At 39.7% G+C, this 10725-nt stretch overlaps 1 protein-coding gene across 1 annotated transcript in view; it reads right to left on the reverse strand.

The window, feature by feature from the left end:
• The window catches only part of LOC112960132 (rap guanine nucleotide exchange factor 4-like), a 61083-nt gene extending 50655 nt beyond the window's left edge, over positions 1-10428 (reverse strand). Inside the window, exon 1 of the mRNA XM_026054357.1 lies at positions 10363-10428. Within this exon, the coding sequence (XP_025910142.1) occupies positions 10363-10428 (66 nt within the window). The remainder of the gene's footprint in view (positions 1-10362) is intronic.
• Between the last annotated feature and the right edge of the window lie 297 nt (positions 10429-10725).

Genomic DNA, 10725 nt, shown 5'->3' on the forward strand with positions numbered 1-10725 from the left:
TTTTTTTTTTTTTTTTTTTTTTTTTTTGGCATCTGTGGAACTCCAAAATGATGTTGCAATTTTAATTTCTTTCTCTAGAACACAAAGCAAATGGAACATCTTGCAATCTGGTTTTATGAGACTTTCCAAAGCAGAGAACTGCTGGAACATGGAACATGCCATCTAAGGTATCTGCAACATAAGCTGGCATTTTAGTTTCCCACAGTTTACAAGGGATGTGCAGAAGCCCAAAAGCCAGGGAAAAACAGAAATCAACCAGACTCTAAGTTCTGTCCCTGTAAGATGACTAATGTCAGAAAGGGCAGGGTCCAGRCTGTTTTTTGCATTGTGGGGCATAAGGCAAATGAGGCAAACCTCATATTTATTTACTTTTTCTTCCCCAATATTCTCAAGTATTTACTTACTGCTTTAGTTTTTTCATTCAAATGTGGTCAAAGAACTCTTGCACAAAATCTTCCAGAAACCTACTAAAACAGAAAAACTTGATCTGCAAGAGTAAATGATAGTCGCTAGAACTTGAAGAAAATATTAAATGCTTTTGTTAAGATGCACACAGCACTAGGGCACAAAAGAGGTGTACTGTGAAAACATCTTTACACTCTTAATTGTAGCATGAACTTTCAAACAAAATGTGAATGTGTAAAACAGTGTGATAATACTGTTAAAACAAAGAACAGAAAGACTTGCTGTGTTTTATGGCACACTGCTCTGTACTATTGAATTTGCCATTATGATATAGTGAGGAGTTAATGGGTGCAGAATCTGTAATCTGCCCATTGGCGTCACAATGGTCAGCTCACTAAAGCAAATTTATTTTAGAGCAAACTCACTCAAAACCCTGAAAGCTTTGTCCCCAGTTTTGGCCATCTGTGTTGAAGAGAGAACCTAGGCACAGCTGGCTCCCGGCCACCAACATACTCCCCTGATTCCTATGTCTGTTGAAGTATTGCTTAGCCTCGACCGTTCCAATTCAGACTAACTGAACTGAATCTAATTCACAGAACAAGACACTGGCTACAATCCTTTGTCCCTAAAATACAATTTAGAGTTGGGGTAAGATAAGGCCAGCTTCAGAGGCTTTAAAGCCTTACACTGTCATGAGGAATCTAGAGCTGGTCATTTAAGGTATTTTTAAGCATGTTTTTTATTGCTGTACTAAAATCAAGTAGCATAAACCGGAATAAGCGCACAGATTCTAGTTCAAATAAACAATCATTAAGCTGATGTATCACTGGAGGGGTTGTAGGAACTGTATTACCAGTTGTACAGCTCCCCTTGACTTCAAAGGAGTAATCAGGATGTAGCAAGATAAAGACAGAGAAAACAGTGTATGAATTCTTGAGGGAATTCAGGAGCAGCAGAGGATTTGGTGCTATATGGTGTATGAAACCAAAACTGATGCACATATCCATAGCGCTGTCCTGTTGAGCTGACAAGAAATACTGTTATTCTCCCCTACATCACATTTCCCCCAGCCCACCACGCAGTGAAACTGAAAGAGGTGCCTGAACTTACAATATAGGTACAGTTATATACAGCATACCTGCATTTGCAYGCTTTCTGAACAGTAAGGGACTGCTTATCTGAGCTTCATGTACGGTGCTGTATTTTGCATCATTTTACTTTTTCTATTTTGGCATTAACCTTCTTAATGTGTGTGAAATAAAAGCATCGTTTCTATCATAGCCAGGACTGACCCAGGGAGCGTTATATTTTATGTTCCTTGAAATAAATTTTCTCAAATTCATAGYATTAATTACAATAAATTTCTGATAACATTTCACACTAACAAGAGTGATGCAGCAATCGCATTACAGCTTGGCACTACTTTAGCAGCATATTGCACTGAAATGCTGTGGGKTTTTTTTTCTGTTTCATGACCAGCATCAAAGCCTGTCTGTGGAGGAGCATTTTGAACAGATGGTCACTTGATCTGCACACCTGAAATCTGAGCCCATATCCTGAGATGAACTCCAAAAAGACTCAGAGAAACCACACAACACAAAATAAGCTTCTGATYCTTAATGTTGAAAACACTATGGATAGGCATACATTTCATATTTTCACCTGAACTATTTTCTTTTTAATAGGAGTTTGCAGAATTTTTGTTAAATTCTTCCAGATTTATGAAATTAKATATCTAGAGTAGGGAAAGATACAGCTGAGGATATTCACCTTAATCTGCTTCTGCAGTTAACGCGAGGCCTAAATTGTTGGGCTGTATATTTAAAAAGCAAAGTTCTTTGATTCAGTGTTAGGATTCATTTTTATCTATATTTCTGTATTGTTCATGAAATGTGTGGCATGAAATGCTATTTGACTGCAATAACCCAGTGCTGCTCCGTGATGAGTTATAATTCATGAAAACCTCCCAGCAGCAGAGACTTTTATTTGTGTGAGCAACCGACCAAAAGCCTCCTGCACCTCTCCTTGGAATAAAGATGGTTTCAGTGGAGAAGGTGCTACAGTTCTTGGCAAATAAGATTCATGTCCTAAGGCTCACAAACATTTCAATAGGTTTCCTGCTCTACCTAAAATTCTTCCAATGCCTGTTTTTTTAGGGCAGTTGGGAGGGTTGAATTTTTATTTTTTTTAGGGAGAGGTGATTGGTCTTAACTGTCCCACAGATCCCTTGTTGACATGTATAAAGAATTATCCACATCATAAAGTAAACACAACAAGCTTTGTCAGTGAATACCATATAATTCAGTTGTATAATGCAAGACCTTTTTTTAATCAAGAATATAGACAAGTATAGGTCCAACTCCATAAAGAGGAGTCCTGGAGTAGCCCCCCACTCTAACCCTGCAAGTTAAGTGAGCAATAATTTCATAAATTCTTTCAGTGAAGGTCCAAGACATTCAACAGACGATAGGGTAGCCATTGCCTGRGCCTTTCTGTGTGTACAGGTTGCTTCACTTCTTTGGGAAGGGCAGGGTGGTAGTTCGCATTACAGGAGTTTTCCAATGAAAACATACAGAGCTTTATATTTATTTATACAATGCAGTATGGCCTTGTTGTAGCTGAAGAACAAATCCACTTCAAATGCCAGAACGTTTTTATATAACCCTTCATTATGCAGCTTCATATATATTCAGTGCAGCTATTCCATGCCTTGCTATACAGTAAACAAGTTGGTTCTGCAAGGGTTGGTTCGCGTTCAGAGGTGAGAAATTGAGTTTTTCTCAGAGCCTGCTGGGGGCACCAGCACACACGCTTAAAAACAAATACTGACACGAGGCAAAGAAGACAAATTCCATCAACTATGTGGTAACATAATTTCATATTTCAATTTTTATAGGCCTCACAGGTTTGAAAACTGCTTGCAAGCTCATACATGCAAGCAGTCCAGATGGAATGAACGGTGAGCGAGATGAGTACCACATAGGCCACCCTAATGACTTACTCTGAGTGGGAAATAAATGTGAACCAATTGGTAAGTGGGAGAAAAATCTGCCATGGTTKTGGCTGGAGCAGACAGGTGGCATTTGGTGCTTAAAAATCAGCCTGTTGTTGCTCARCAGGAACCCCAGCTCTAGCAGCCCTAGAGTCTCTTGGAAATCCTGGGATGTATAAAAGCAAGAGGAGGAGACCTGACTGGAATAAAAATATGTCAGTGCCAAGACAGTAACATAAAAGCAAGCAGTAAATACTCATTTTGAAGTATGGGATTTTCCACAAGGAAGTTCCACAGGTCTGAAAGCTCATGGGTGCCCTGTGCAGTATAGGGCCAAGTTTACAGAGGTCTTTAGTTGCCTTCAGTGTCCTCTGATTTTCCTGGAGAAATAAAGACTCTCCATTTCAGAGTCTCCCCTGTCCCCTGGAGTTACCAAGGTTCGGGCTTGACAGCAGCTTTTTAAATTATCCTGAAGTCCTCCTTTTTACTAAATGCTTCTTTCATAGTGGAAAGGAGGAAAATGGAGGAAAGATGGGAAGGGCAGACAAACAAAAGTGAAGAGAKAAAGCAAATGAGAGGCTGACACAAAAGAGGGTAGGAGGCGAGTGCCAGACTAGAGAGAAAAGAGATTTCTGGGTCAGAAGTTCACTTGACTCCAAATTTGTATAGGACCTAAATTTCACAAAGACAAGAAAGAAAAGCTCATTTAGAAAATTCAATGCAGATAAATAAAAAATCAATTACCACTGAGGAAGTAACATGAAACAAAGACATCTTACACACTAAACAGATGCAGAAGTTAGGCTGCCAGGAGTAGCCAGGAAACAACACTTAGGAAGCGCATCCTTGTCACTGTAATGGCTCATCAACTATGTGGTAGTTGAAGTATAACTGAAAAGTGGCAAAATATGGCACAGTTACTGAGAGTCTGTAGTATCCTCCAATAGCCCCACTTACCGCRGTTCAGGCAGAGATTAATTCCATGTTACCATTTTCTATCACTTCGATTTTCTGTTCTTGTTATGCATCTGTTGATTTAAAGAGCTGCATTTTAAGGTTGTCCACAGTATCTCAGGGCTATTTGTTTAGGTTTGCCATCACTGTGGCAGTCGTTTGTTTACTGAATTGGAGAAGCATACTCATTAAAAAGAGGAATCAAAAGTATCTTAAACATATACAAGTGGGCCGTGTTAAAGCTGAATGGGTGATTTTATTCCAGTCATTTTCTAGATGTTGTGTGCTGGACTTTGCAGCTTTAACACTGTTCAGATACACAAAACCATTTGTGAGCACGGGTAGCAGCAGCCTTCTTTACTGCAGGTGAATATTTCCTCTGGTCAAGAGCCATAAAATGGCCCTGGGTATCTCAGAGGGCCAGGATGGAAGAGGAGCTTTGGGGACAGTTCCAGGATTCCGGGTGATCCTCTCATTTTACAGGAGGATGGGGATGGATGGTGCTCCCCTCAGCAGACCCCTTGGCTTGCTGGCCACCTTCACTGGACATTCAAAATATGCAACAGGCCTCATGTTGTCGTCATGCCTAGGGATGGCCATGTGGCAGTCTCAGCACAAGTTCTAAAATTGATCAGTTTATGAGTCATGTGCTGATCAAAATTCCTGTTAGTCACCCTGGACATTTTTCTTTTGGAGGCCCACACCTTGTCCTCCCTCAGGGAGCAGGGCTCTCGGAAGGGAAGTTCCTGCATATACCTATGTTTGCCTGAGCGCGCCTTGCCTCCAACTCCCCCGTCCCGTTTCACTTTGCCAGACAAACTGCTTTGTGCTAGGCTCTCTCTCCTCTRGAAGAGCATCCACCAAAAAAATGCTTTGGTTAATACTTGCTAGCAGACACRCCAGGGAAATGTACAAATTGTACAGCTCTCACTTTTGAAATAATTTTGGGGTTTGCTGTCAATAAGCCGAGAAATATTATGTCATCTTATTAAAATCTTGTAAAAGATTTAAATATTTGAAACTAAAGTAGGACTGAAGCCTCTGGAAAAAAAGGCCATGGGGACAGCATGCCGCTGTCCTATTACAGCAGTGTGTGCATTGATTCTAAGTGAAAATATTTAAACATGTTATAAAATTATAAAAGGCTTCATTTCTATTGAACAGCAGAAGCACATCTGCTATACTTTAAATACTTCTTCTCCATGCCAAAAGAGTACTGTGAGGAGAATATGCATTTTTATGTGATTTTCTTTTGAGTCTACCCTATGAGAATATGCAAAGTCTTTTCAGTAGGAAGAAAGGCACTGATTGTGAGCACTTGACATTTTGTGTTTGCCCCACAGCTGCCATTTGTAAGTAGTATGGAAATGAAGTCTAGGCTTCAGATTCCTGGCCTAATCTTCTCAAATCCCTGAATATCTCTAAAATGGTTTGGGGCAGGAAGCAGAGGAGGCGCAGCAAGGTGCAGAATCAGATCCATATAAAAATATTGCAGCACTCTACTCATTTCCCACCAATAAATTTTCAGGCGTTAGCTTATTGGTATTAATCTGTAAGAAGAAAATATTTCATATCACAACCTTCTGACCAGTTATGAAGAGCTACACCACCAGTGCTTGTTTTGGGGATATGCGGGGCCTGGTGATGATGCTCCGAGCACATAAGRCTTCCATAGTCTTAGGCAGCAGCAGAGTGGTAGCTCTGGAGCAGAGACATTAACTACTCATCAGGTTTGCTCACGCGTGAGGCTGGAATACTTAACACAGTTAAGCCTGGCAGTCTGAGTGAGTTACTCACTTCTCTGTGAGAAGTGTCCGCCTTTGACATTCACTTTCTTAATGTAATGGACTAAGCATTTAAAAAACACTCCAGGAGCTCCTTTCCCAGGGCTACTTCTGTTCACCGAGTTGTGTCCTATGTTCCTGGTTTACACAGGTCCCAAACTCCTATTTTGACACATTAATTTATGCATGAGGTGTTATTTAAAGATAATCGCTGGATGATGCACAGGAGGAAACGTCTTGAAAGCTTTTGTTTTACACAGAGGCTTCAGTTCTCCCTGTCGGCCCTGGATGCCAGGCACTCGGATATGGGTAGATGACAGTTCTCCTCAGCCCTTAGTGGGATTTTGGAGAAAGGAAGCTGTAATCCTTCACCCAAGGATTTGCCAACACTTTCGTGTTAGGGGTACAGAAATTGCCACCATTTCTGTACTTCCAGCCAGCACTTCGAGAGGATTATTGTGCTTGATATAAATTGCACAGTTGCATGAAGCTTTTGCACTTGCAATCGCTAAAACAGATTAACTGATATTATGCTCTAATGTACTCTACATTTTCAATTATTTCAGAAACATAGTTTATGAAAGGGATCCTTATTTTCTGGCAGGAGAATGTTTATGCCATTGCAAACACCTCAGTTATAAGACACGGTACAAGAGGGATTTGAAAGCAATGGTTTTGTGCTTCGTTTGTCTTCATTAGTAGTGTAGGGAGCTGATGGGATTTGTATCTCCTTATAATACTTTCTTGATGAGATTTGAATCTCCTTATAATACTTTCCTTCTGCTTTCTTTAAATCTCTACTGTGACTCAATTCAGACACTTCATCTATGGCCTTTTGTTTTAGCCATTTTTATTGTTCTAATTTAGTTTTAAGGGAAACTACCTATCTCCTTGAGGTCCACAAAAAAAAAAGAGATTGTGAATTAGTACAGAGGTGTACCAGTGACCTTATATCCCAAGGGCTGCTTTGCAGAAACATGCTTATTATCTCTCTCAAGGTTTTTGCTGTTTAAAATTCCAATGCAAGGAGAGAGCTGTTCTCCTTGTCCCTACCACTGCACAGTATCCGCTACCTTCTCCAACATATTACCATAAAAACAATTTGCCAAGTGAATTGAATTCACCAATGTGCATGGTCCATGCACATTCTTCACTCTATGAATGTAATTAAATTTAGTTTTCCAGACAGTAGACAGAGGAATAAATACTTTTAAATGAATGGCACAGCTATGTGTCAAACCAGAAATGAAAAGACCATCTGACTGAGAAATGTGTTGAAAAGCTTATGCTGAGAATTCCAGAAATCCTCTTTAAAACAAACTATCTGAAAATAACTCTCATTTATGAAACAGAGCTTTTTCAATTTCCAATAAAAATAGCAAATCTTCTTAAACTGGAAAAGTTAGATAAAAGTAAAAACTAACTTGAAGATTAGTAGAACTATTAGCTCTGAGGCCGCAGAACAAAAGCCTGCTGGAGATACCGGAGCCTTCGGCTGCCATCAGGAATGCTGGGACTGCAGAGTTACCAGAAGAAAACCCAACCGTTCCACGCACGCGCCTCTGAAAAGCAGGATTAGGAAATCGTGCAATATGAGGCTCCGCTTTTGCAAATGACATGGAAGCAAGAAAAAAAAAAGTGGAAAATATTATACCTGGGAAAGAACTGTCAGGTTTAAATGTATGGAGCAATGAAAGCATATTCCTATATAGATTATTTTAAGCCAAATACACTTACTTGTCATTCTAGCCACTGTCAAGGAGRCTATATTACTCTACATGTCATTTTTTTTAAAGAAGATGGAATATAATTAACCTTTTTACACATTTGTCACATTTGTAGTATTACAGTGCTTGAGAAGTCCTTGGATTTCAGTGGAAAAGGGAGAGTCAGGTATGCATATGCTGAAGCCTGTGTGATCAGGGATTTCATTCCTATTCTTTTTGTAATTTCTTTTGAGTTTTTTACTGTAATATCACCTGAATAGATCTCAGTYATATATTTCCCCACTATGTGTATTTATGTGGTTCTCAGTTTTTCTGTTTGCCCATAAAAAGTGTAATCATAATGATCCTTTCAACATGAACCATCAYTAATTTATCGCGTTATAATCAGTTCCTTTTTACTTTTCAAACAGAACACTCATAGAATTCTGCCATGTTGATTGCGGCTCTCTGGGGTGTGAATTGGTCACTGAGAATTTGTTACRTTCCAGAGCTATTTTCATCCTGGCAACCTGAGCTGCATGCTACCTCATTCCAGCGCTCACGGCAATACAGCTTTTTTGCTGGTGTGTTGTAAATGAATCCATTTGCTCCATTTATGTTGCATGTTGTGACAACTACGCTGAACTCTGGAGTTCCTTCAGCTGACAATCTAACTAAGTCAGTTATTTGCCAGTTACCTTATGATTCCCAACTGAATGTAAATCTGATGCATCATTTGTACTCCAGGTTTTAGGGTTATCTTGATCTCTTAAGATTAATCCTTGGAAGTAAAATTAAGAATAGTGGGTTTTTTTCTTCCATTATTATCATAAATGTCTTGCTTCTTAAGATCAACAATGCTGAATTCTTTACCCTTGAATACTCTACCTCCAAACATGTCCTTAGTAAAAAAAAGTAGAGACATTCTTACCATTTCTAGCTCAAGTGTGGATGGAATTTGGCTATTTTGAGTAGGGGTCACAAGGTTTCATATTTCCCTCGATTCAAGCCTCAAAACACTTTGTAAGCATTAGTCATGTACTTCTCTTCTGCATGTTGCCCTTATCAGTGTGGCTGGAAGGAAAAGTAGCTCTTTTGGTGAACTGGAGAGCTGAGGGGAGATTTAAAATTGGCACCAATTCAGGAGCAGCCTCCCGAGGCCATCAGCACCGCCTGACTCCTGCCGAGCAGACCAGCAAATTGCTCGTGTCTGCTCTTGAACTTTGTTTGCAGGTGGCAGACGGAGCCCCAACAGCTGAGGAAAGAGGCCAACCAGCAAAACCCCTCTCTTTATTAGCTGCATACAACTGGCTGGTTGCTGCTGACCCCGACGCTTGGCAGGGTCCCCTTCGCTCGCCTTGCAGAGGTATCTCGGGCACGCTTGTAACAGCATGGGAGTTTATAAGCTTGCATGTTAATACACGTTCAGAGCTGTCAGGAACAGAAGCTAAAATATTTTCAGTGGTCTCCATTGCCAGCTAAACAGAAACTGTAGCTAAGCAACACAAAAACATCACTTTGGTTATTCGTGACTCGGAAACACAATTTGCCCAATGTCTGTCTCCCTTCCTCACCACCTAAAATGTCTAGGTTTGCCTGGCCTACTTTATCTCACTGATTTGCAATGTGTTATATATCAAAGTTAAAGGAGACAGTATGAAATTGGACAATCCCTAACACAAAAATTAATAGAATTGTTTGATAAAGCTGAGTTCAAACATTAGTTTTTCATCAACTTTAAATAGTTTAAGAAATACTTCTAAATACATGTCTTCTTTAGGAAATTGAAAGTGATTGTTTATTTGAAAGGTTAGAAAAGTTAGAAAAACTGCAATGCAGGCAAATGCAGTGCTCCTGTCTCAGTAACACMGGTGTGTATCTGTGCCTGACTCGGTAACCAATCACTTGAATCAGGGCAAAAGCATTCTTCCCAAAAATACATTAGTACCAGCAGGGTGAATTTCCTTGGGCATCTGCCTTGACTTTCAGGTAGTATGTTAGTGCAAAATGCTCTTTCTCCTTCTCTACTAGTCTTATTCCTTCTCCCCTCTCTCTTGGTCTTAGTGGATGAAGGAAAGCAGCAGACCTTCAACTCACACGTGATTTTTTCTTATAAGAACTCACAAGTTATTTTTTTTCTTTAACTCTCTACTATAAAGAGATCTATTTGATCAATAATGCCTGTTCCATAAGAATGACTTACTAATTATGCTATGAGTCCTTCCATATAAAGTTATACATTTTTACAGTTTATATCAGCAATGTACTGTAAAACATACTTTTCAAGCTATTTGTAACCAGTAGGTTTACACGGGGTRTTACAAGTCCACAGCTGCACTGAAAGAACGTGAGGCTGCAACTGAAAATGGATTATGGATCCAAAAATCTAAGCAGAAACAGAGTCACTAATGCTGAGAATTGCTGCCTTGGGAGATGTGCGAAGTCCGAGCTTCATAATGCTAATGTAATGGAAATTCTGCAGGGTTGTGCCATTTAGGGGGGTTCTGTGATAGCACCATACCTCCAAAAAGAGCGAAAGGTCATTAAAAGCACAGCTGCAGTCTGTGTTGTTGTTCCCTGGTTTCATGTCGAATGAGTTCTAATATGGAAAAAGGTCTTTCATTCTTCATATTGAGGATGTGCAATATGCACCTCCTGCTTAATTATTAAGGGACTAGGTAGATACTTTTCATCTTTTTCTCAAGTGGAAATGTAAGATTTTTGACTGAAAAAGTATGCCTGCACCTATGACTATATTTCACAACCTTTCAAAAGAATGTAGAGCACTTTTAAAACAAAGACATGGTCTCTTTTCAATATACGTGAAGGATACATGAAGTTTCCCAGATTATCATAGATACAGAATGAGTATTCAGAAAATGCT

The sequence above is a fragment of the Nothoprocta perdicaria genome, unplaced genomic scaffold, assembly GCF_003342845.1.
Source record: "Nothoprocta perdicaria isolate Ctin4 unplaced genomic scaffold, notPer1 scaffold_0, whole genome shotgun sequence".
NCBI lineage: Eukaryota > Metazoa > Chordata > Aves > Tinamiformes > Tinamidae > Nothoprocta > Nothoprocta perdicaria.